This window comes from Balaenoptera acutorostrata, chromosome 2, assembly GCF_949987535.1.
Source record: "Balaenoptera acutorostrata chromosome 2, mBalAcu1.1, whole genome shotgun sequence".
NCBI lineage: Eukaryota > Metazoa > Chordata > Mammalia > Artiodactyla > Balaenopteridae > Balaenoptera > Balaenoptera acutorostrata.
In genome coordinates, this window is record NC_080065.1 from 171,554,387 (window position 1) to 171,579,849 (window position 25,463).

Genomic DNA, 25,463 nt, shown 5'->3' on the forward strand with positions numbered 1-25,463 from the left:
AAGGGCAAAGGGGGAGAACACTGTCTGGAGTTTGACCAGGTTCTGCTGGAAGATGCCACCAACCTAGGCCAGGGTCCACAGGAAGAATGGGTACTTGGGCTCCCTGACACAGCTTTAGCTTATAGGGGTCAGCTCCTGCCCAGGGACAGTAGGGACAGGACACGTGGTCCCCGTCGGTAGATCCTGTACAGAGGTGGTGTGGGGGGCCCCTGGGCCTAGCCTAGGCAACAGGTGGTTCACAAAGAAATGTCAGGGAGACGCCAACTTTAAAAAAGAGAGATGTGTTTATTCCATGATCAGTACAGACCAAATGCATATTCACCGTATGAAAGTCAAACCAGTCAGTGACTCCAGAGTTTGGCCAACACTGAGACACCAGCGTCATGGTGTAGAGTGGATTCTCATGGCACACGTAACCTCACCAAGGGCTCCAATTATAAAATTAAAAAAAAGTGGGGGAAGGGGCAGCCGGTTGGTAGGGCCAAGCGCCAGGCGGGGAGCTTCTGCCTCAGTCTGTGGCCTGTGGCCCCTGGCCCCTTGCGCCCACCACGTCCCCTGGCCCTTCCTCTCCTGGTAAAAAAAAAAAAACAAAAAAAACACAACAACAACAACAACTCAGAAACAGATCTGACATTAAAAAACAAACAAAGAAGCAGCCAACGAATGGCGGGGAGAAAAAAAAGGAAAAGAAAACGTGGCTTTCTGGTTTTATAATTAAAAATAGACTAGTAAAGTTTGAAACTGAGTAAAATATAGGCAGTTTTTTTGTGTGTTTTGTATGTTTTGTTTTGGTTTTTTTTGTGGGTTTTTTGTTTGTTTTTTTTGAGTTTTTTTACACCAGTTTGGTGGAGTCACCAACAAACTTCAAACAAAGATATGCCAACTATGTTTCACTACACAGTACAGCCACGGTCACACACTACCCACAGCGCGGTGGCAGCCGCCGCTCAATGAGGAGACAATCACACCATTTCGGAGATAAGCAGTGCCATTGTGTCTGGAGGAGAAGAGAGAATTAAAAATAAAATAGAATCCAACAAAAAATATATATATAGAAAAAAAAAAAAACAGAACAGAAACACAGGTGGGAAGGAACTGACTTTGGTTGGTGGCCTCACTCGCCGGGCGAGGCCGGCCCACACACGCGCGTGTGACAGTCACCTCGCTCCAGATTGCCATGGACACACACACACCTCCACGGCACTATTCCCTTTTGCACAAGCGAACACTTACAGAGAGCGGCTCTCGATTAAAGGCTTGTGGGGGGAGAGGAAGGGAGGGGTGGGGTCTGTTCAAGGCAAAGTCAGTGCCAGCAAGGGGGTGGGCCAGCGCCCTCACCACCTCCAGCTCTTGCAGGCCTGCCCTGGTCTCCTGGGTGTGGGCAGGGGCAGCTGAAGTGTGGAGGACTCCTGGCAGGCAGGACGTCACAAACGTCACGTTCTTGGGGACAGTAAACCAGTCACGGTGGCGGCAGCAACGATGTCCTGTGTATACTGTGTAGACGTTTGGCAGAGAGAAGGGCCTCTGCCCCACACGCGGGGACTTGGGGCTTGGGTCTGGCCGGCACTTGCTCGTGGCGAGGCGTGCTCTGAGCCGACGTCCTGTGGGGGGGGGTGGCGGGACGTCCGGCTGGCTGTAAGGCAGATAGGCTCTGCAGTCCTCAGCTGCCCATCAGGCCTGCCCCAGGCATAGCATGCAGGAGAGCCAGGCCCGGAGATACCCCCTTGCCACTGCTACTGCCTCCACTGCTGCCCCTAACACTATGGAGAGTCAACGTTTTGCCAGGAAATCAAAGTCAGAAGTCACCTAGGTGCTCTCAGAAAAGATTTTCTTCAAATATTGACAATAGATCACTCTGGAAATTCATGTCAATGGTAGCTGCCATCTGGAGGAGAGAGGAGAGTGGGAGGAAGTGAAACTCGGTGTCCTGCCCTTGCTGTGGCTCCCAAACTCTCACCCCTGACCTCCAGCATGAGCTATTCCCTCAGGGCCCACACCCCAGAACCTCCCCTGCACTGGGCCAGAGCACCTCTGAGGCCCAGAGGCCAGCATGGCGCAGACAAGGAGGAGCTCTGCCCTGAGTCCCCACCCAATGGCTCTCTGCTTGCACCCCACCTCTCGGGGAGAGTGAGAGCCTCCCTGCCCTCTCCAGACTCAGGGTCCCCTTTCTCAACTCCTCCGGGGGTGGCTCTCCGCCCAGCAGCGCCCACCAGAGTCCCCCCGCTCACCGCTTCCCGGCGCCTCCGCTCCTGCTCCTGCTTTCGGGCCAGCTCCCTCTGCTGGTCCAGCATGGACTGGGGCTGGGAGCTCCGGGCCTGGGGGGCGGCGGCGGCGGCTACGGCCGCTGCCTGCTGCTGCTGCTGCTGCTGCTCCTGCCGCTGCTGCTGTTGCTGCTGCTCCTGGCGCCGGCGTGCCTCCTCGTGGGCTCGCCGGGCCTGCTCCAGCGCATCCTCATCCTCTCGGCTCCTGAGCAGAGCAGGGCTCCGTGTCACGTGGGGACGAGCGCCAGCCCTGGGAGCCCCACAACCTGCCCAGAGCCCGCGCCCACCTCATGCGCTCCTGCCGGAGCCGCTCCTTCTCCTTCTCTGCGTGCTCAGCCTGCGCCTTCAGGGCCTTCTCGCGTTCCTCCTTCTCCCGGGCCGCCCGGCGGAACTGCTCGAAGCTGTCACTTGATGACTTGGCTGTGGAGGACGGGGTGGTGGGATGCTTCTGCACCAGGCTAGCCCAGGAGCCCATATTCTTGATTTTTAGGTCCTGCGAGGCAGAGAGACCAGGGGGCCAGTGAGGGACCCTGCTGCATCTGGACTCCTCCAGAGAGGCCCAAAGTCTGAGGACACACCTGCCAAGGCACCTCTCTGGGGTGGGGGTGAGGGGCACTCATGGGTCCACTGCTCCTACCTTTTTGGGTGCAACTGGCGTCTTCGGCTCCTGTTTCTGTTTGTCCTTGTCAGGGGCCCCCGGTGGGGGTGCATTCTGCTCAGGGGGCCGAATCACAGGCCTCCCGACATCCACGGGCTTCATCTCAGGCCCTGAAACACAAATAGCCCATGGGCCTGGGCCCAACCCACCTCAGTGGGGCACGGTTGACCGGCCCACAGGAAGCTCACATCCAGTGCAGGCCTGGGGGCCTCAACCTCAGCTGGGGTTGGAGAGGGCACTCACGCTGGGGCAGGTGGACGGGGGCCTTGATGCTCTCTGGGTGCTTGGGGGGTTCCGGCCGCAGTGAGGGGCTGAAAGGCTCACTGCGGATGATGGGTGAGTGGATCTTCTCCTCCTTCACCACCACCAGGGGCTGGGGCTGGACCACGGAGGCTGCACGTAGCTCCTGGGACGGCACAGGCATGGCAGCTGGTGAGGTGGATGGGCGCCCCTGGCCCCGGCCTGAGCCCATCCCTGGGGACTGTGGCCCAGCCCTGCCCTTTACCTGCTTCTTAGGCTGGACGTTTTGCTGGGGTGGCGACTGGTGGGTCAGACTCTGGAACTGTGGCATCTGGGGGGAATGTATCATAAGCGGGGAGGGGGCTTCACGGAGGTGACCTAGGAGAAGGGACAAGGAGCTTATCAGCATGTCTGGTATGGAGGCCGCGGGCCCTGGGCCCAGCCAGGCCCTCCCAACCCAAGGGAAGCCCCACAACGGCTCAGCCCCCTTGCACGTCAGGCCCTGTGCTCAGTGTGCAGCAAGGCTTTGTGGAGCCATGAGTGCAATCCTGGTGTTTGATACCACTGTGTGCCAGAAAAAAAAGTTTCCATTAGGAAACTTTAGGAAGTGCAGATACATCTGGTCCCAGGTGGGGTCTGAGCTTGAGTATCTTTTAAAAGCTTTCCAGGTGGTCCTATGGTATGGCCTGGGTCAAATACAAGGGATGTCAATAACCCCACAGGGCAGGCAGCCTGGGCTTCCGGCTGTCCCCATGTGGCTAGGCCGGTCTGCCTGGACAGCTGTTTCGGGCCTAAGGCCAGATCCCCAGGAATCTCCCCAATACAACTCAACCTGCAAGGCCCACACAATGGGGAGAAGCCTGGACCTGGCCTACACCACAGCGGAACTGGCAGAACAGGTGTTGGGCTCGTGGTTCTTGCAGAAAGTGGGCCAGCCCACCCACCTTCATCCAACCAAAGGCTGGGGGCACCGAGGCAGCCTTGGCCTGGGCCTGCCAGCAATCTGCAAACACACGACTGCAACAGCCTCCTGTCTGGGTGGCTCCCTTGGGAGCACCTGCTGAGGCTGACCTGGGCAATGGCAGGCTCTCAGGCCTATGACTTGCAGAAATCTCTTGTCTATTGGAGGCTTCATCCAGCAGCACCTAGAGGGGAGCCCAGTAGCTCAGGGGGCGGTGCCTTCAAGTTGGCCTGGTGCCCAGGGATGCTTGCCAAACCTCCCTGGACTCCCAACAACTTGGTCTTTGACCCAAAGCCCCCAGCTATGCTCCAACACACGTCACTCCCTGTGACTCATTCCAGGCCACAGAAACTCAGGGGGAGACGGGCCCAGAGACTCTAAGCACAGATAGCCAGAGGGGACCTGCCCTGCCCCACCACAAGTGCTGACTCTTCCGAAGGCGTCTCATCACCTGCTCACTACTGGTCTCCACAAGGAAACCCAGCCTTGCTTGAGGGTGGAAAACAGGCACAGTTGCAGAGCTGCTGGGACCACCACTAGTCTTTCCCAGGGAGGACAGCCAGCTGTTCTCAACTCAGGGTACACAGTGATCCACTCGGCACCTGGCAGCTTTTGCTGGGTTTAGGAGCAGTCACAGCCTAAAGTCAACAGCTTTATTCACTTTGTAGGCGGCACTCATGGGACACCCCCCACCACCACCACCAAGCCAGGCTGCATGGTCTACATGCCAAGTCCAGGAACGTCAATGTGTCACCACACCATGAGGCATCTACTAAAACACTGCCCCACCGTGGTCAGCCAAAACATTTTGGTCAGAGACACCTAGAAAACAAGTGCCCAGGAAAGGCAAGAGGACATGGCCTGCCCAATGCTGTTGACTGGAAAATGGCAGCCTAGATCAGGCTGGAGACTGGGAGCAGGAGACAGCAATGATTCCTGGGTGAGTCGTGAGCTACCTGAGAGCTTCAGCCTAATTCTCCCTCCCGGCTCCGCCAGGGGGGCCTCCTGACACCAAAAGCAGACCACCTGTTTCCATAGGTTCCCAAACAGACCACACTGCCCAGACCTGCTCTTGGCTCTGCCTGGACCTCACATCCCACTGTTTGTTAAGCTAACTCCTGCTCATCCTCTGGTCACCTCCTCCAAGAAGCCTGCCCCAATCCCCAGAGGCAGAGCAGGTGCCTCCCCTGGGCTTCTGGCCTCCTCATCTAGCAGGAATCACAATGCACTGTTAACACTCTTGACTGTGAGTTCCAAGAAAATGGCCCACTGGGGCCGTAATCTGTCATCTCGGCTTGCAAGCAAGATGGACACCTGATTAAAACACTGCATCAAGTATCATCGCCCCCTTTCAGCTGCCTCTCTCCAACCAACCCAGAGCCTTCGAGGCTCAGCTTTGAGCCCATCTCAGCCTGCAGCACAAACTGACCCATCTGGCTTCTTGAGGACAAAACTCTGGGCCTAGCGCCAGCCTCCCCAGAACCCAGGGGCAGGACGGTAGTGCTGGTGGGGGGACACTTACCAGTTGAGTAGGGGTCTGACTTGTGGTGCCGGGGCGAAGGGTGATGCTGGATGACTTGTTGAGGCTTGGCGGGCTGAGGCGGGGGTGGCTGCTGGCCCGTGGGTGGGTGGGGGGGCTGCTGGCCTGGGGGCGGCGGGGGTTGCTGGATATGGGTGGGGAACTGCATGGGTTGCATATGCACGGGCCGTGGCGGGGGCTGGTGCTGCTGCTGGGGTGGCGGCTGTGGCTGGGGTGGTGGCGGAGGTGGCTGCTGCTGCTGCTGTAGCTGCTGCTGCACTGAGGGGTGGGGAGGCGGGGGCAGAGGGGGCGGGGGCTGGGACTGCACCTTCACGGAAGGGAGTAGTGGTGTGGGGGGCTGCACCTTCTGCAGCTGCTGCAAATAGAGCTGCATCTGCATGGAGGTGAGGGGTGGGGCAGGCGGATCTTCATCCTCCTGCAGCAGCACTTGGGGGGGCTGAGCCATGGGGGGCTGAGGGAGTAGGGGAGGCTGGGCCAGGGCGGGTGATACGGCTGGGGGACGGGCAGCCTTGGGGGGGAGGGCGGCAGCTCGGTTACTGGGCCGTGATGGCTGTTGAGGCAGCGCGTTGTGCAAAGCTGGAAGGACACAGTAGCAGGGTGGTGAGGCTCACACACCCCGTGGCCCCCGGTCCAGCCTTTCTCCTCCATCCTGACCTCCTACTTGTCTCCCTCCAACTGGCAACCTCTCCACCATCCTTGGCTTCCCAAAAACTCCAGAATAAGGACAGCGTCCAGGGAGGTCTACAGGATCAGGCCCCTCACCAGCATCATCCTGCCTCATGCTCCAAGCCCCCAACTCTCCTCCCTTCCCTTCCCTCCAACTGCTCCACTTGCCCTTCAGGTCTCAGAGCAAGTCTTTCCTGATTCCCACAGGTATGTCCGCTCTCGGATGAGGGTGTGTGCCCTCCCAAACCCCCATCCCTGACTGGGAGCTACGGAGGGTCACATATTTTTCCATCTCACACCACGCCCGGCCCAGCAGAAGATCTGCATCAGTGTCTTCTGTACCCAAAGCACTCTCTCTCTGTGCAAGGCCTGTTCTGGGGCCTCTCGTGTAATTTCCATAATGGCCCCGAGAAGCTGCTAACCTCCCCTTAGAGACAACTGAGGTTAAGAGGGGTTCTGCAGGTTGCCCTGAGTGCCCTGTCACTGTGGTAAGACCAGGGTGGGAAGGGGACCTCCCCACACTGTTGCGGGTGTGGTTGCAGCTCACCTGGAGGAGAGACCACCGAGTGCTGGTTGAGATGAGGCGGAGTGCTGTGCTCGGGAGGCTGGGGCAGGTGAGGGGGCAGCTCGGGCTGCGGCAGGTGCAGGATGGGCTGGGTGAAGTGGCCAATGGGGTCGAAGACACTGCCTGGGAGTTGGGGTTCCAGGACGGGCACCTGGGTGGCGATGAAGGGCGGAGGCGAGGACTTCATCGCAGGGGCTGCCTGCTGTGGCATGGAGGGCGGAGGGGGTGGGGGCGGGGGCTGCTGCTGTGGAGGTGGAGGCGGTGGGGGCTGCTGGGGAGGCGGTGGGGGCTGCTGGGGCACGGGGGTCGGGGCCTGCTGCATCTGCTGATGGTGGTGGTGATGGTGCTGCAGACAGACAGACAGACAGGCTGATGTCAGGCAGGCCAAACCCGTCTGGGTCAGACACAGGGTCCCTCCAGGGTCCAAAAAGGCAGGTGGCCACTGCTCACCTGCTAAAGGACACCCCCGACACCACATACCTTCTTCTGCTCCCTCCCGGGGTGCCCCTTCTTTTTTGACTTCGGAGCCATCTCTGTGGAGGAAAAGAGAAGGTGGTGAGCCTACGGGGGAGAAGACTGGGAGCTGGCCTTGAACGCAGAGCAAGGAGAAAACAGAGGATGAGTTCAGGAGAAGGACCGGTGACAGTGAGAGGGAGGGAGGCTGGGTTCTGTCTGGGATGGAAGTTGGTCACAGGGGAGGGAAAGACATGTGGGGTGCCACCTACCCATTTGCCTGTTGCTTTTTCCTAGCGGGGACCATGCCTGAAAAGCTGCCTGCCAAGCTCCAGACCACCAGCTCCATTAAAAGATGACACCCGAATGCACTGGGAACTGAGCTACGAGAAATCTCCTTGCCCAACGTCTCCTCCAATTTGCTGGTCAGAGGCCTCTACAGTGACCTGAGCATCTGCACCCCAACCTGCTTTGCCTTGGAACAAGCATGGTGTTTGTAATGATCTTGTCTGAGGCTCAGAGACGTTAAGGGACTTGCTCCGGTCACACAGCTAAAAAGTAACAACTCGGTGGGCTCCAACTGCATTGCCCTCTGAGGCTCGCTCCTTCCCATCCTCCCGGAGGAAACAGAGATGCGTGAGTTGGGGTGAGAAAGACCACTGGTGCCAGCACGGGCCAAGGCCTGGCCACAGAGCCATGGGACAGGTGAGGAGAGTGCTGACAAGTGGGAAGTGCTGACAAGCATGAGCACTTCGTGGAGGAAGAGAAGCAAGCCAGCCAGCCAGCCTCCCTGGACGACCCAGGAGCCAATGGGGGAGGTACTCAATGCCATTGCCAGCAGAGGAGGAGGCCACTGGCCAGACTCCCCTTCCTCTCAGGAGACCGGCCTCAGAGAAGTCCCTGTGTTGGGATACAGTCAATGTGCTGCAGGGAGAAAGCAGTATGTGTCCCGGTTTCTCAGGAGCCAATGGCTTGTTGCCACCACTGTGTGGATAAATCTGGGGTGTGCCTGTCTCTGTGAGGAGTGTGCAAGAGCCAGCATGACTCCCTCTGCCCCCACTCTAGAAGCTTATGCTAAGGAACTTTTGCCAGCTGGATGCCCCTTGCCAAACACCGCTGGGTGTAAACCTCAGAGGAGAGAAAGCCCAGCCAGTGCTCAAGGGCTAGGAAATGAAGTCACCAACCACCAGGTGGGAGGTGGGACCCATGGTGCCTTTCGGATTCCTGTCACTGAGAGGCACCTCATGGCTTTGCCTGGCATCTCCTGAGCTCCTTGCCAGGGTGCTGGCTCTTGCTGCTGGTGTTGGAGGACACATGCTTTTGCCCAAAGCGGGGCTAGCTCCACTGGTAGCTGCTTCATGGAGGGCCGTGCTAAACTTCTGTGAGGTGCACAGCCTTGGTGCGATGTGTCACCAAAAGGGATGAGAAGGGACTTTGTGCCCTGCAAGAGCTCACCATTCCATGCAAGTGATAAGACAGTGACACAAAACTCAGCAGTTACAGACATGTCTCATACAAATGGCAGCGACTAGGGACACCTGGGACACAGGAACTGTAGGCCCAGCCCCAAACCCAGACACGAGATGCCAGGATACAGGGCTCAGGACTCTTTGGGTCACATACAAAAGCTGGTGAGGACACTCTTGAGGGTCACACATACAAAAGGGAGCCATCTGGGTGATTTGCAGGATCAGGCCACAGGGTATCTGGCAGCCGCAGGATGGAGGAGGAGAGGCTGGAGGCCCAGGACCAAGCGGACCCTACACACACAGGGATAAAGCACGGTACACAGAGGCTGCTGACCCAAGGGAGTGGGAGAAAGAGGCCGGGGTATTCCTCCAGGCTGGGCTCCTCTCCCAGCATGGATTCCAGTAACAGAAACTGCAGCTCAAGGGAGGCTGGGGGCAGCTGCTTGCAGGCTGGCATGCCTTTGGAGGGAGGGGACCAATGGGTCAAGTCTGACCAGGAGAAGCCACTGTGTCATGGGGAGAAGGCTGGGCAGGGTAGGGGTGGCCTGTCATCTCATGGCCTTGGGGGGGAAACACTTTTTTCCATCACAAAAGAGGGACAGTGGCTCTGAACCCTCACCATCTCCCCGCAGCCATGAGCAGAGAGGCCCACCTGGGAACTAGAGGGGAAAAAGTGCAATGGGGCCCTTAAGGATCCAGGGAGTGGCTTTCAGCTGCCTTAGAAAGGTCACTGGGAGTACCATCCCAGGGCTCCACAGAAGTGCTGGGAGGAGCAGGTCTAGAGTGGGAGAGAAGGTGGGAGGTGTGCAGCAGACCACCAGGACCAGAGGACTAAAGGGGCCAGCAGTGGGGACCAAGGGGCGCTGGAGCCTGTTTGGGACAGCCACATCTGGCTCACGTGTCCTGAGCCTCATGTTGGAGTTACTGGTAGGAAGACAAGACAGGAAGTGCACAACTTCACAACACACCAGCCCCAAGACACCCCCACACAAAACTCTCTAGAAAGGGTTACATGAAGATGGCCTCAAGTACTGTGTGATCTTTATTCCATAAAAATCTTGAACTCAACACAAGTTTCATCTTTACATAGGATGGTAATTGTACAAAGAATTAAAACGTTTTTGTAAAATCTGATTAAAACACTGATTCCTCCCCACTCCCCCACAACTCAAGGGAAGGAGACAGGATAGAAGGTAAGGGCAGAGGTGCATAGCCCCTCAATTGAACCGGCTGGGAGCCTTAGCACCAGCAGATGCCCAGGCCTCCCACCCCTCCTACAGCGACTCCTCAGGCCCGGATGGCACCTCCCACTGTCCGCATGCTGGAGGCTGCCGACAAGGAGTGAGTGGGCTTCTGCTCTCTCTGCTCTGTTCCTGGGGCACTGGGCATAGGTGACAGCTTGAATCTAAAGATCAGGTTCTCTGTCAGACGGAAGCCCCATGGGCAAGAAGGACGGAATCCCTGGACAGCGAGGGTGCAAGGACCACGCAGGAGAGCTGGCCCGTGGCTACAGTCCATGTGCACACGAGTGGGAAGGAGGGCGGGGAGGCACACAGGCTGACGCTGTGGGAATCTAGCCTGCCTTTTGTTCTAAGACAGCAGAATCTTCCCAGAAAGACAATGCCAGCGGCTTCCCAACTGTCCTGTGGGAATCTCCAGGCATGAAGCTCCCTGACCCTAGCCAGGCTGAGTTGTACTGGGAACACATCAGGAACCGGCCCAAAGGGCAGCTCAAAACAGTCTGTTTGGCAAATGAGCTTGACTGGAAGCTGAGCGGCTACAGGATCAGGGAGCAGCCTAGGAACTCCCAAGTATCACTGCAGGGCCCTGGAGGCTCTGGGGAGGCTGAACCTGGAACCCAAGGCCAAGGCCAGTCTGGGGCAGTTAGAGCTGCTTGGGCCCAAGGCCCCAAGGAGCTGGGGAGGGGTGCCAGGGTTTCCACACAGGCGGTGGCCAACTGCACCTTCTCAAGCCTGCTTCCAGCTCCAGCAGAAGGCAGACTCCAAGATGCCAGGAGATGGTTAGGCCTTGAAGTACACACAAACTATATATAAAACAAAAAAAGCTCTCTGAAATGCAGATGCTATTCCTTAGGGAACTTTTCACGTCAGGCAGTTTTCTGTTGAGATGCTGGATTCATGACCAAAAAAGGGCCGACATTTATTTTTAGAACAAAAAAAAGCCTATTCAGTGCCTCTCAGAGGGCTTGGATTATGTGGCCACCCTGACCTGCCCCATCCCCAGCAGCTGTCATTATTCTAGGGAACTGAAGACTAGGAGACTACTTGCATGTGCATGGAACAGGGCCCGGAGGCTCTGATGCCCTCACAATTGACTGGTCCAGTGCTCTGGGTTTCAAGAACCCTTTCTTGCCACTAGCCCAGATCCCAACCCCCACCAAAGGAAAGGATGATGGGCTAGAGGAGCCAAGTCAACTGGCTGCATGGCAACTCCTCCCCAGACGCCCCTCACTAATGGCCTGCCTGGCAGCTCCTGCAGCCTACTTCTAGGTACCTGGGAAGGGAGGGATGGGGAGGCAGCTTAGGAATTACTTTCCCTGTGTGACTTTAGGAGAAGAGGCCAAAGAAGTTGGGAAAATGCCCAACAGAAACAGTGGGAACAATGAAAACAGGAGGACTCCAGGGGGCTGTGAATCAGCTGTGGCTGGTGACAGCCTCTGGCTAATGGAGCCTTATAGGTCACCAGAGAGAAGGCATGCTGAGGGACAGCCCCAGTGAGCCTTTGGGCCCAGCTGGCCTCACCTCTAAAGCCCCATTCCTCACTTGGGGAAGCTCTAGATGTTAGTGTTCTTCCTTAGGGTGAATGAGATCTTCCCTGGGCTAATGTCATTGCAAGACCCAGGAGGGAAGCAGTTAGGATCCAGAGTCCCCAAAAGAGGGAGGGATGAGGAGAGAAAACATATTTGTGTTGGGGCCTTGCACACGGAGCAGCACCACATGTATGCGTGTGCAGGGGGGGACTGTCGTCACGCTCTGGGAGATGCCACCCACCCAGAGGCCCCCAGACGACCAGGGAGGCGGGGCAGGACAGCCAGGCAGTCTTTACACAGGAGGCCCGGGCGGGCAGCCAGGCACGCAGCCTTCCCGGAGGCGGGACTAGGCGTGAGCTGCTGGACATGACTAATCCACCCTAGGGGACAGGCCCAGGGCTCTGAGGAATTCCATAACTTGATGGAGTCCTGTCCCTTTCACGGAAGAAAATGGACTTAAGCTATAGCTTGCTGGGAAGGAATCTGGAACTGAAGACCGTTTTATTAAGAGTCCGTGTCCAATGATTAGGCAGGACCTACATAGAGGGAGAGAGAAACCAGTGTGAGAGAAATGGTGTGGAATGTACCGTTCAAGTCATAAGAACAGAAGAACCGCAGACCAAGCCAGCCTCCTGTGCCCTGCTTGCTGTCAGGGCACGAGAGAATAGCGCCGCAGACTAGGAGTTCCACCCCCTGCCTGGCCAGCTGCAGGTGGGGACAGACCCACCTTTCCCTTAGAAGGGCCTCGGATCTGGCACGCATGGATGTCTCCAGAACCGCCTGAGCCTGTTTATGCTTCTAGACAGAACTGCTTCCAGTAACAAGTTCCATATGCGCCGAGTGCATGCTGGTGTTCCCTTTACTGGTCTTTGCATCTGAGAGGCCACCCTGCCTGTCCCCCGTGCCATCACTTCTGAAGACCAGCCTGGTGTGCCATGCACATTAGGCGCCCACTGATTCTGATCTTATCCTCCAGGGTCTGCTTTTCTGCACCTGTCTATCTCAAGGAGGTGATGCTGACCCATCCTCAGGGCTTGGGTGGAGGTAGGAAAAGCCCCTAAGAAAGGAGATCTGGAGTGCAGGACCTCTAGCTAACAGCCTCACCTCTGCATTCCTATAAACCGCAAGAAACAAACCAAAAAAAATTATAAAAAGAGGAGCCAGTTACATACACTGTTGAGGAGGAGAACAAACAAAAAATAAAAACAGGTTGAGGAAGAAAGTGTCCTTTCTTTTTCCCAGGCATCGAATGCAGCTCCCCTTGACCGGGGAGGGGGTGTGGGGCTCGTTCCCACCCATATAGCAGAGCAGATGCTTCTGTTAGAGTCACAGATGCAACCAACACTGCACTCCCATGGTCCCCAAGTGCGCATGTGGGAAAAACCCGCCCACCGGCCGGTCTCCCATTTAAGGCACATTCCACAAGGCTCACCCTCGCCCATGAAGCCCTAAAATCCGTCCCTGCGCGTGTGTGGGAGTGTGAGGGTCACCTGGCAGTGCAGGCAGACTGGCTATAGCCCCGTCCTCCAGATCTCTTCCTACCCCCACCCACCCACACCAGGGGACTTACCCCCTCCCCAAGAGCGTGCGTCACACCCTTGGAGCGGGCAGCAGCAGGCCCCAAGATGGGACTGGAACTGAGTCCTTCCAAGACCCCAGGGGGTCGGAAGCTGAGGCTGGTTGTCTGGGAAGAATGCCCCATGGCCTCTGTCTGCACTTTCCAGCTCAAATCTTTCCAAAACATCAAGCATTCCTTTTCCCCCTGGAGCTATTAAGAAACACCCACATGCTCCGATCCTGGGAAAAGGAAACCAGGAGACTAAAATAGCTGGAGTGTGCTCCCTCTGCAACAAAAAGACCAAAACCAAGTCCAAGAGAATTCCCTGAACTCCTGTCCCAGCCCAGGCCAGGGGTGCTCCTGAGAGGGACAGGAACTGTGTGGCCGCCCCACCCATAAAGATCTGTGGGTGGCATTTGGGAAGAGCCAGACATCAGCAATGTGATGGGGTGAAAGCTTCAGATGGCTCAGGGGCAGTGGGAGGGTGGCACTTGTACCACTGCCTTCTGTCCCTCAAGCAGATTCAGAGTTTAACCAGAATCAAAGCTCAGTGGAAGACCACGACTCAAGTAACAGCTGGGTTCAAAAGATGTGGTGGGACTGGCCAGCAGTGCTGCATGCTGCTGGACATGAGGAGGAACACACGGTGGCCTGGGACAGAGCTGGAAAAGGAACACCCCCTCTGCCCCAGTCTGTGGATGCACTGCCTCCCTGAAGCGGCCTTGCCCCAAGGACCAGCCCCATGTCCTGAGCAGCTAGCAGCATCCTTGTCTATGGACAGTGGCCAGAGAGGAGTCCACGTACCACTGCCCTAGTCCCAACTTAGTGCCTCTGTTCAATTTCTTTTGGTGATTCATGTCTCAGGGCTGTGTCGGCAGAACTGACAAATATAGGCCCTTAGGAATTTCGGCATTAATCCAAATGGAAACACAAGAACAAGAAGGGCAAAACAATTAAGACCCCAAAGACCAAGAGAAATACCTTCAATGCCCCCACCAGGCCCCATCCCCCGCAAGGCAGAACCACCTGTAACTGGTCAGAGACATCTACCCATCTCCATGGACCCAGCACGAGCGGCTACTGGAGGAGCTGCCCGGAGAGCAAGTGCAGGTTCCTGTGCAGGATGGGGGTGGCAGATGGCCACATTCAGTGGTGCCAGGGCACAGGCTCCCACTTTGGAACCTGTAGCATCTGAGCTGCAGGGCACAAACCTACACAGGGTGGGTCCCTCCCAAGAGTAAAAGCTCTCAGCTGGCCTCCGACAGAGCTCTCCAGTGCACACAGAAGGCAAAGGAAAAGTCAGGACCACGAAGACAAAAGAGACGCTCGTAAAACCCAAGGTGGGGAGGGTGCCTGGGAAGAGGAAGGAGCTGGAGGCAGCTGAGGGAGCCGCCAGGGCTGGACTGCCGGAGCCTGGGAGCCTGCAGGCTGGCGGCTCTGAGACTGTAAATCTCACCCTCCTTCCTGCCAGGACAGCTGTTCCCAGGACTCTCAGATTACTTGTTGCACAATCCTTCCAGCGTCTTTAAAAAGGGGAAAAATGTGGAGGGGAAAAAAAAAATCTCGGCAGCAGCAGGGAGCTGCTAGAAATGCTGTCATGGTCACTCCACAGCAGGCGGCAGCAGGCGGGCTGTAGGGCGCTCAGGAGTCAGGGACAAAGGCCACAGTCACAGATTCGCAATGGGGACATCAGGTGTGATGGTCATGGTCCCCTAAGGTGCCACAGTGGGTGGGGCCAAACCATGCTGTTTTAGCTATCTGGTCCGCTGCCAATTTCAACCTCTGGGGTATTCTTTGGTTGTTCAGATCCTTAGGAGAAAACGCTATGAAACCCCTAGTAGAAGCAGCCTGCTGGAAAATGCAGGAGGTACAAAACCCCAGAGGGAAAGACAAACCTGAGGCTTGGCTGGCACTGAAAGTGAGAAGTCAGCAGCCACCAGGAATGCTAATTGGGCCCAAGAATATGGCCATTCACCCTGCTAAGGGCGCTGGGCCCTGGCCTGGGGCCAGCTCTGCCTGAGCAAGCACCAGATGCGGTGCCCCCTGCTGGCAGACAGATTTAAAAAAGCAATGGAAGGATGAGCTGGTTAGGAAGAAAGAAAAAGGTAAAGGATGGAGAAAAGAGGCAGCCAGCAAACTACTCACAGCAATCTTTGCATACAAAAGGAGCTCAATAAATACAGAATATACTTAATGACTTTCATGTCACTTTGGCCCACTGAAAATGAGGTAGTCCAGAGCCCTCCCCCAACACTTTGGAAACCTGATGTCCTTACTGTAGAAGGGAAGAGGAGCAGTGACAAGACCCAGAGGCCCCCTTGTCCCCAGCTTCCCTGGACAGAGGCAGGCTGAGCCCACAGGAGGACCTGTGGACCCACACACCTCAGAGCAGCTTCAGTCTTTCCAACTGCTGCAAATGATCCTCAAACTTCCTTGGCACGACCAGGTCACATTATTTATGTGAACAAAGTGGAGCTTATCGTTTATTTCCAGTTAGAAAAAATATCAGGGATAAAATAGGTACATGAAAGAATATGCCAGGAGTCTTCGTTGCCCAAACACACGTTTCCCACTGTGGATGTGCACATTGCAGCCTGCCTGGAGGGGCACGCCCAGGGTCCCAGGGCAGGCTCACGGGTGGTCCACAGACTGTCTGCTCAGCTGACAGAGTTAGACCTGCCCAGGGACAACTCTGCTCACCCAGAGAAGGCCAGCTCCACCTCACAGAACAGGCTAGTCACCAGGCTTCTTCCCTAGCCTCTCCTCTGGGCCAGTCTGAGCAACTGCTCCCCTGAGAATAACCAGGAGAGCTTGTATCTGGAGGAAAGGTCCCCTTCCCCACCACCAGCACAGCTCTCAGCATCTCCACCTGCCCCCACCTCCCGTGTCAAAGCTGCTGTTCAGGCGCACCAGTGGATACACGTGCACGCCCATGGAGCATGGAGAGAAGGAACTGTTAGAGGTACACGACACGCATGTCCAAGTGCGTGCAGTTAGGAGTAGCCAATGCAGCAGTGAGCACACTCTGGGGAGGATGGCAGTGCCCTAAGCCCCAGGAACAGCAGGGCCAAAAGCAGGCTGCTCCACACCTGCCAAAGCACATCACCTGAAAGGGCTGTGTTGCATGCAGCTGTGACACACGGAAGACTGTGAGGCTGGGCAGGGTCACGCTAAGATCAATTCCATCATCTGCCCCCACCCCTTCTTTCCCAGGTCTCTGCAGTGTCAACACCCCTGGCTACCTGTCTTCCCTGCCCCAGCCCAGGTCGAGGGTAGTGTGGGGGCAGGTGCAGGGCTAAGCACCCCCCACAGTTAGAGATTAACATGGTGACCAGGTAGATGGAGAGATGGGAGGGCCCAGCAAGTTCTTATGACTGCCATCTCTGGTCTCTGGTAGCCTGGACACAGGACAGAGCACAGGCAGGATTCCAACAGGGCTCTAAGTTAGACACCTAACCTGTTTCAGAGTCTTCGCTGTCAGAGGAGCTGGACTCGCTGGTGCTCTCCGACTCTGAGGATGAGAAGCCCTTCATCTTGGAGGAGCCAGCAATCACATCAACTTTCTCAGCTGCAATAAAGCAACAGGGACAGAGTCAGGCAGGGCCCTGAGTCCCACGAGCCAGAGGGCTGCTCCTAATGGCCAGCTGCAATCCTTCCGAACCCCGGCCAGACCCACATTTCCCAACGGTAAGCAGCTAGCCTACCATGCATGCCAGCCAAACACTTGGCTTACACTGGACTTTCAAGGCCCCTCCAATCTCTCAAAATACCCTTTTGCAGGGTTCATCAAGGATTAAGAGACCAGGGCAGGAGAGAATTCTCTAACACAAGGAACTGCCGGGATTATGCCCCCTCAGCTACTTTTCTGACAGTGGGTAAAGAGGACCTAAAGGGGACGTGACAGTCAAAGACAAAACAAGATAAGGAAAGAGCCCCAAGGGATCTCCCAGCACCTCAGTGTGCAGACTGAGGCGAGTGTCACTGTGTGGCACCCTGGGCGGAGGAAGGGGGGTGTGTGTGTGCCAAGGACCCCAGGAGTCAGTCCGGGCTGGAATGAAGGCTGTGTGCAAAGCCCTGATGTGGATCCTAAGTCCTACTGGTTCTAACGCAAAAGCTGTAAGCCAAGACAAGGCACTGATAACACAAAAGAGCTGCCTGGAAGACCTGGGGGGTGGGGGTGGGGGGTCCACACCAAGCTAGAGAAGAAAGCAGGCAGGCACAGTGCCAACCTAATGCCTTTCCTCCTAGCCACGCCCCCCATGCCCAGAGACCCCAAAGACGTAGGGGGGTGGCTTCTAGGGAAGACTCAGAGGCAGGAAGCTAAGGACGAAAGCTGCTGCTGCTCAGAGCAAGGCTTAGGACACCTAGGTGCAGATGGATCCCAGATGGCCAGCAGCCAGAGAGATCAACAAAGGCACCAATAAGCCTAGGGCTGAGTCTGATGTCACAACCCTTCAGAGGTTTCTATGTCAAGAACGCAGATTTTATAATCGGAAAGAAAGCAAGCCTGCAGAGAACGAGGGCCGAGACTGGAAGGCAAAGTTACCTGAAGGTGCCAACAGGGGCCTCACTACTAGAGGTGCAAGGATAGCAGCCTGGCCCATCTGCCCAGCCCTCTCCCTCACCCAGGACTGGGAACACCCCCACCACCGCCCCAGGGTGCCCAAGGGCACCTTGAGGTTTCCTTTTCTTCCGCAAACAGGAGGTGACATAGCGCTCCAGTTCACGCAGGGTGGATGGCTTCAGGGTCTCGAAGTCAATCTCGATCTCGTCGGGGTTGGAGTTCTTGAGTGAGGGCTCCCGCGACTGAATGATGTGCACCACGCGGCCCAGCTTCTCACCAGGAAGCTTGTTGATGTCCAGGCTAAGCTGCCGCTTCTCTTCATATGACATGGGCTTGCACTTGTCTTCTTCCTCCGACTCATATGTGGGAGGGGGCTTGCTCTTCATGGGTGCTGGCTCCTTCTTGCTACGAAGGGGTGATGCAGACACCATTAAAAATGGGTCCCTGGGGGAAGGTGGTTGCATATCCCTCCATTTAGGGCCTGGGGAGGCTTCCACACCCCCACCCAGTGGTCTTCACAGGAAACAGGGGGCGCTGGCAGCGCCTTCCTGGGGGCACGTGGCTGCAGTTGAGACCACAAATGGTGAACTGGGGGGCTGCTGTGGTTTGTCTTGCCGCCTGCACCATGCTACCTGCTATCCTCCCTGCCTCAAAGGCCCATCCCAGAAAAAAGAGCAGAGAGGCAGCCTCCCTCCCCACTGTCCCCATCTGGACTAGGGGCACTGGTGGGGGTAGGGGTGACCCACAGACCTTGTGTTGTTGTTACTGGTATTATTTTTCTTTGTCTTTTTGGGAGGAAGTTCCTTGGCTTTGCTTTTCTTATTCTCCTCCACTTCCTCTTTCTTTTTGTGCTTTTCTTTTTTCTTTTCCTTTTTGTCTTTCTCCTTTTTCTTTGGTTTGTTCTGCTGGGGCTGTGAAAGGGCTGCAAGCTGCTCGTGCACGGCTTTGAGCTGTGGAGCAGACAAGCAAGACACACACTCCCGTCACCCTGGTCTCTGGCCCTCAGCTCCATGACCTGCCGTCTCACTAGATATCCAAAGTGCCCATGCCCACCCAGACCCTTAACTCCCAGGGTGGCCCAGTGTCCTCCTTGTCAGAGGAGTCACTCAAGCCCCATGACCATGCTGGTTCCAAGAAGAGGGTCCCTAAAGAGGCTGGGCAAGAGCGCATAGACAGGGACTTCCCTGGTGGTCCAGTGGTTAAGACTCCGCGCTCCCAATGCAGGGAGCCCAGGTTCATTCCCTGGTCAGGGAACTAGAGCCCGCATGCGGCAACTAAAAGAGCCCGCATGCCGCAACGAAGAACCCGCACTCGGCAACTAGACCCAGCGTAGCCAAATAAATATTTTTTTTAAAAAAAGGAGCGCATAGACACATGTGGGCGCTAAAGGCCTAATGGCCAGCTGGTAGAGAGAGGAGAATCCAGGAAGCCCCAGGAGAGACGGACACGCTGGCTCGGCCTCCTCCTTCCAGATACCAGAAGGCTCCAAAAGCCTCACCTCTGCCCAGGGAACGGCCACGTCACCCCATCTCCATACCCACAGTGTACATATAAGTATGAACAATATGCACCTGACCTGGCACGAGGGGACCAGTGGGAATTCTGCTCATGCTGGAACTCATGCTGGGGGGGGAGGTAGGGGGGTGGCGGGGGGGTTTGGTTTGAAAATGGGGCTGCCTGTGTCCTCACCTGCTCCTGGAGCTCGGCCAGTCGTTGGGCTCGCTCCTCCTCGGAGTCATCAGTGGAGCTGTCACTGTCTGAGGAGCTATCGCTGCTGCTGTCACTGGATGAGGGCGGGGCCACAACCTTGGTGGGCGGTGGTACCGCTGGGGAGGACACAGCCACCACAGGCTCCTCGGGCTCATCCGGCATCTTGGCAAAGCGCATCTCGAACACATCCTGGAGGTGAGGGGTAGGGGGAAGCTGTACCCGTGAGGGCTGCTGGGTGCCCTGGGGGCGCCTGGACTGTGGCCCAGCGTCACACTATCCCTGGCTGCTGGGGGTGACTCAACAGGAAGCAAAGAGAGCTGAGTCAATGGTGACCCCCTTCCTTATCACTAAGGCGAGGGGGCTGGCAAGGGCCCCCTGATAACTCTTTTAACACTCCTCTTTCAAATCTCACTTTGGGGAGAAAGGTGCTCCCGACACGGCCTGGCACCCACTCCCTGGGAGACACAGCCGAGGTAAGGACAGGTGACTCACATCACAGGAGATAGCCAGCCCAATGAGGACATCAGTCTGGGGATCCTTGACAGATGGCAGGCCCGGACAGGACCCACAGAAAGAGTGCTCTGAGGCTCCCATCAGGTTGATGCTCATTCAGTCAGCACATCTCAAGGGAGCCTTCTGGACGGTGGGCCGGGCACCAGGACACAACAGTGAACAGAACAGGGGTCTTATGGTTCACATTCCCATAGGGAGCGGGTGGGGTCTGCAGTTTTAGAGTTCCAGAGGGAACAAAGGTCCCAAGCTGGGAGTGTGGGAACAGAGCCCACAGCCAGTGAGGAGATCAAGTCCTCGCTGTAGTGGGCACATAACTGAGCAGGGCCATGCCACTGCCTGGGGCATCTCCAGGGTACACCAGAAATGTGAGAAAGGTATAGACGAGATACGGGGCGCTGAGGACAGGCTATGGGAGAGAGCCAGCCTTGTGAGGTGCAAGCAATGTGAACAGAGACCCTGGGCTGACTGAGCATAGGATCCCACCCCAGGAGCTCCTGAGATCTGGTTTTCCAGTAGGATTTTGAGACCTGCTTTAAGCCTGGAATAAGTCAGTTAACACAGCAACTCCCATAACAGAAGGGGGGCCTTCCTCAAGTGTGAATCGATGTTTGAGAGAGCAGCATGGCCCAGAAGGGCTGTGGGGTTGAGCTCCAAGGCTGCTATTTCAAACTTGAGTATATTTGACAGAGCCCACCCTAGAAGACTCTCCTGATGTCTCTGGAACGCAGCTTCAGGTTTCCCCGCCCCCAGGAAACTGGAAAAGAGTGACCTGGGCAGCAGGGCAGGCATTCCACACAACTGTGGTACTGTCCCCTCCCCTCCAGACTACTCAGGTTCGGTCTCCTCCAAGGCAGGTTCTCCTCTCAGCAAGGTGCTGCCTGAACTCTGCTATCTGAGTGGTTTTCAGTTTAAGTACTAGAAAGGCAATAACTTTCTAATTTAATCAGAAATAAATCATGGAGCAGATCTGAGGGCAACAGAGAAGACAAACGGGAGGGATGACCAGATACCATCATCACTCAAGCTGCCAGGGAGAGGGGGGGCTTCACACCAGGTGAGCAAGACCCTCTCTGCTCACGGTGCCCTGGATGTGGGCAGGCTCAGGTCCATGACTGACCCACATGAGCATCTGGAAGAGCCAGGCCTGCTCTTAGAGAAATGTGTCTAAGAAGGTGGCAGGGCATCAGGACCCCAAGAAGGGAGAAGGGTGGCAAGCAGGGCCAAGCACTTGGTGCTGCTGGGAGGTGACACTTTACCAAGCGGAAGCTATCTCGTGCCACTGGTATGTGAACCTAGTCCCCCATGCCAGCTGCCGGACAGCTCTACCCTTACCACAAGGACATCCCTGTTCCTGCCCCACAGGCTGTGACTGTTGTAGAAATGGGGGTGGCACCCACCCTAAGGCCTCCTTCCACTCCCTAGCTGCTTCTGGCCCCTGCCCTCCCAAAGCCCCAAGACCAAACAGCAAGGAGCATGAGGCAAAAGCCAGGTGGGTTGCCCGCCTCCTGGCTGTGCCCAGTTGAATGACCCATCATCCTCCCATCTGCACCAGCACAAGTTGGGGACATTCTGGGAAACACACTCGGGCCTGTGTGCCAGTGAGCTAAATAAGGGCTGTTGCAGAAAACCTTCCCAAGTGGCTGAGACTTGCACCTGCTCTGTGGTAAACAAGAATGATGTGCTCCCTGCCCTCAAGGGGTGAACACAAATAGTTGTAAAGTGCCCTAAGTGCTAAGGTAGAAACAGCAAGGGGTGGCAAAGAGCCTTTGGGGAACTTGAGACCTAAGAATGAGAGAAGGACAATAGCTGCAGACACTCAGGAGGATGGTACGAAAGAAAGGTCAAAGGGGCGTGGGGGCAGACAAGAGGATGGTAAAACCCAATCAGATGCACCCAGGGCAAGTATCTCATGAGGGAGGACAGTGACAGGAAGGAGCGGTGACCACCAACAACCAGCGTCCACCAGGGGAGCAGGGGCTCAGGGCTTCTGCACTAGCGCTGGCAGTGTATTCAGGTGAACCCATCTACTCCGCCTGGTGTGACATTACCTCCACCCCACTCCAAGAATCTGAGCCATGTCGCAATTCTCGACATCAGAAAGAACACTGGTTTCAGAGTAAGTATCTCCTCTCGCTGGAATGTTGACCAGGGCCATCTACTCTGGGCTACATCAGATTCATGGAGGGAGCCCCCCCTTCCCCTTTAGTGAAACAGAGATGCTCAGGTGCTGGGAGGTTGCAGTGCCCAAAGACTCCCAGGCAAACCAGCCTGCAGCTGAGCACAGGTAGAGACCCAAGGAGAAGATGCTGCCCAGTCGGCCCCTCTTTGGCCATGCCTGGATATTGCTGTGAGGCTTAGCCATACCTGGGCATAACCAGGGCAGAGAGATGGGGAGTAGAATGTAGGCCGTGGAGGCCCACGAGGTGCCAGGTGCTGGGGATGCAGCTGTGAGTGAACACTCAGATACACAAACACACTCTCACACACGCTTCAAAAGCTTCCTACCTCTGGGATCTAATGCAGGACCCCAACACACTTCTCAGTTTAATTATTTTCCTTGCCGTAAAAACAATTGCGTACCACCATGAATTTGCACTTTCTCTCAAAATAAAACTCTGGTAATCCACATAGGTGCAAAACTTCCTAAATTACTCCTCACTTCACAGTGAGGAGTATAGGACAGTACCACCAGCAGCTCTGGGCCCACCAGCTAGGCTAGCAGCCCTCAGCTCAAGCCATGCTCAGGCTCCCAAGGAAACCCTGAGCCCAGGGGCTCCTGACTATCTTTGTGACCACAGCTGCCAGGTGGCAGGATGTGGGTTTTCTAAAGGCCCAGAATTTAGAGGCCAGAAGAGGAATATGAAGTGGATCCTTTCCTGTAAAACTTTCTGGGTAAATCCCAGTCTTTGGGCACAGCCTAATTAAGAGACAGTAGGTCCCAACACCTCTTACTGAGGCAAACAAGGGCTGGGATTTTGTTACTCCTCCTCCCCAGTGGGCAATCTAGCCACCTAAACCATGCTGATCCTAGAAAGCTTCGAAAGAAAGAAGAAAACACAGCTCAAAATGCTACAAAATACAGGAACTGCCTTCTAGAGAAGTCCACACAGGGGGCCTGCCACATCAACTGGGCTGAATCAGACACCCCCACCTGCCTCCTGGCATGTTACTTTCAACAGCATAGAGACCCACCCTGCAAGGGGCAAAGCAAGCTGGGGGCAGAGGCAGCCCCGTGCTGAGTGGCCCACTGCGCACTGCCCCCTCCCCCCACCTGAAGTGGACCCTCCTCGAGGGCAAGGACCTTGTCCCATCCAGCCTGGTATCTAGAGTCAATGTTTAGAAAAGAGGCTGCTTTGTGGCAAACATCTCAGTGCCCTTGCTATGAGCAAATCCCGTGTCTGGGCATGCTCATGCCACTCCCAGAAGGAAAAAAAAAAGCAAAACAAACAAAAAAAACCCCCATAAAACAGGCACAAAAATTAGGAAGATGAAGAGCTAAAATATATCAGAATATTTTCTTTCTTCTTTTTAAATAAAGTCACTCAAAACAGTGATCTTCGGTGCTGACAGAGAACTTGTTTTGGTTTAGCTGTTTGCATGAGGGCAAATAAAGGGCATGGGTATTAATCTGGGCAAATGCTATCCAAGTCCTCAGGGGGGAGAAGGAGAGAGAATGGGGAAAGGGGGTGGGTGTGCCTCTCTCTATGGGCACCACTGCCACCTAGTGGCTACATATGAGAATTGCAGAAAAGTTATAAAGCCTGATCTGCTTCAAGGATGGGAAATGCAAAAGTAAATACTGAAAAAGGAAGCTTTGTGAAGAAAGCAGACAACACAGCACTGAATTAAAGAGAATCCCCCTTCCAAAATCATAAAACAGAACGAAACAAAAAACCTCAGATAAAATAAACAGCCAGTAGAAAATACAAACCTTCAAGTCTGAGTGTGTGTTTAACGATAGCCAGGTCCATGTTAGTAAGTTGTTTTTTTTTTTTTTAAACACCTAGAGTTTCAGGGCACTAAAGGCTAACCCAGATAGGCTGCAGTGAAAGAACAAAGGGGACCATGCCTTGGCTCCAACATGATGACATAGGAGACACTATGCTGGTGAGTGCATGACGTGTGGAGCTAACAGAGCTGGGAGGCAGGCGGGAAAGCAGGGCTCAGGCGACCTCTGATAGACACCAACCCACAGGTCACCAAAGGCCTTTTGCAAGCCTCGCTTCTGGAACCATCTCACAGACGGCTGAGAAAGCCTGGTGTGAGAAAGCCCCACCCAGATGCCAGGAGATGGCCTGATGCAGGATGTGCAGACTGGACCTGTACCTTGTAACAGCAGGTGGCCCAGCCCCCAGTCTGCTCTGACCCTGAAAGCAGAAGTGCAACCTGGGGCCTTGGGGAGAAGAGGCTGGGAATTTTTATTATGTGTAATTTCAAATAATAATAATAATAACAAAACAGATTATAACAGTACTAAATATCGACTTTCTTCTCCATAATTTTTAACTCCTGATCGTTCTACCCAAAGATATGTCTCTGCTTAAATTGGGGTATATGCTTTTCCTTTTTTTTTTTTTTAAACAGAAAAAAGTGGAGTTAGTTCACATATTTATGCTGTAATCTGCCCCTCCCTTCCACCCATGTGTGCACTCCACAGCGTACATCACCCAGAATCAACTTGAAGGGGCCACGAATCCCACCCATTAGTGCATCATGGCCACAAAGAACATCTAGAAGCAGCCACCCTGAAGCGGGAAGGCAAACAAAGGCTTTCAAGGCTCTGGTGAAGAAATGCCCACAGTTGGGCAGTTACTTCAGCTCACAACTGTGACAAAGTGTCTACCTGGCAAGAGTGTCCCTCGCCGACTTGAGACAGGTCTGTTTTGGAGAAGAGGTTGGGCCATGCACAGGACGCGCACTCTTCCAGCCAAGGGCAACCGAATGCAGGGGGGTGGGGGGCTTTCAGTGGAACACCCCAAAATCCAAAATGCCCAAGACCATAACCAACCACCCTGCTTTAATCATAAGGAAATAATCCCAATGTAAAATTTATGTGTTATCCTGACTTTAGTCCACTCTTCCAAAGCAACATGGCTTTATACCAAAGCAAGTGACAAAATCTGCCAAGGCCCATAGTGGCCTGGCCCACCCAGGACCCAGCCAGCCTGCTCCTCTGCAGGATGCCACACCTGGAGCTCCCCGAGAGCCTCACCTGGAGCTTGCGGGCCATGGCCACCACCTCATGGTCAGGAGGGTTGTATTTGTAGCAGTTGGAGAACATCAATCGGACATCGGCACCAAATTCCTGAGCATCACGGTACTCACGGGCCTCCAGTTTAGACTAGAAAGACAGGACGGGTCCTTGTTAGCCATGGCTGCCCCTGCTCCAATGGGGAGGTGGCAGCAAGGAGGGCTGCCTGTAGGAAGGAGCAAGTCAACTTCTCAATGGCTCTGGGTTTAACCCAGACCATAGTGGGGAGAGGTTATCACCCCAGTTCTCAGCACCAGGTGGACAAGGAGATACTCCAACAGCAA

At 55.5% G+C, this 25,463-nt stretch overlaps 1 protein-coding gene across 5 annotated transcripts in view; it reads right to left on the reverse strand.

The window, feature by feature from the left end:
* Positions 1-265: 265 nt before the first annotated feature.
* The window catches only part of BRD4 (bromodomain containing 4), an 81,814-nt gene continuing 56,616 nt past the window's right edge, over positions 266-25,463 (reverse strand). For 3 of the 5 annotated variants that reach the window (XM_057538229.1, XM_057538235.1, XM_057538249.1), the window contains exons 7-19: positions 25,141-25,269; positions 19,395-19,604; positions 18,456-18,655; positions 17,815-18,110; positions 16,599-16,709; positions 7,372-7,424; positions 6,874-7,237; positions 5,643-6,236; positions 3,163-3,537; positions 2,899-3,029; positions 2,549-2,754; positions 2,229-2,466; positions 266-1,885 (exon numbers count right to left, since the gene is read on the reverse strand). In XM_057538229.1, the coding sequence (XP_057394212.1) occupies positions 1,817-1,885; positions 2,229-2,466; positions 2,549-2,754; positions 2,899-3,029; positions 3,163-3,537; positions 5,643-6,236; positions 6,874-7,237; positions 7,372-7,424; positions 16,599-16,709; positions 17,815-18,110; positions 18,456-18,655; positions 19,395-19,604; positions 25,141-25,269 (2,976 nt within the window). In that variant the 3' untranslated portion in view covers positions 266-1,816. Of the gene's footprint in view, positions 1,886-2,228; positions 2,467-2,548; positions 2,755-2,898; positions 3,030-3,162; positions 3,538-5,642; positions 6,237-6,873; positions 7,238-7,371; positions 7,425-9,826; positions 12,120-16,598; positions 16,710-17,814; positions 18,111-18,455; positions 18,656-19,394; positions 19,605-25,140; positions 25,270-25,463 lie in introns of those variants that run through there. The other 2 variants (XM_057538244.1, XM_057538253.1) reach the window with 2 other exon arrangements.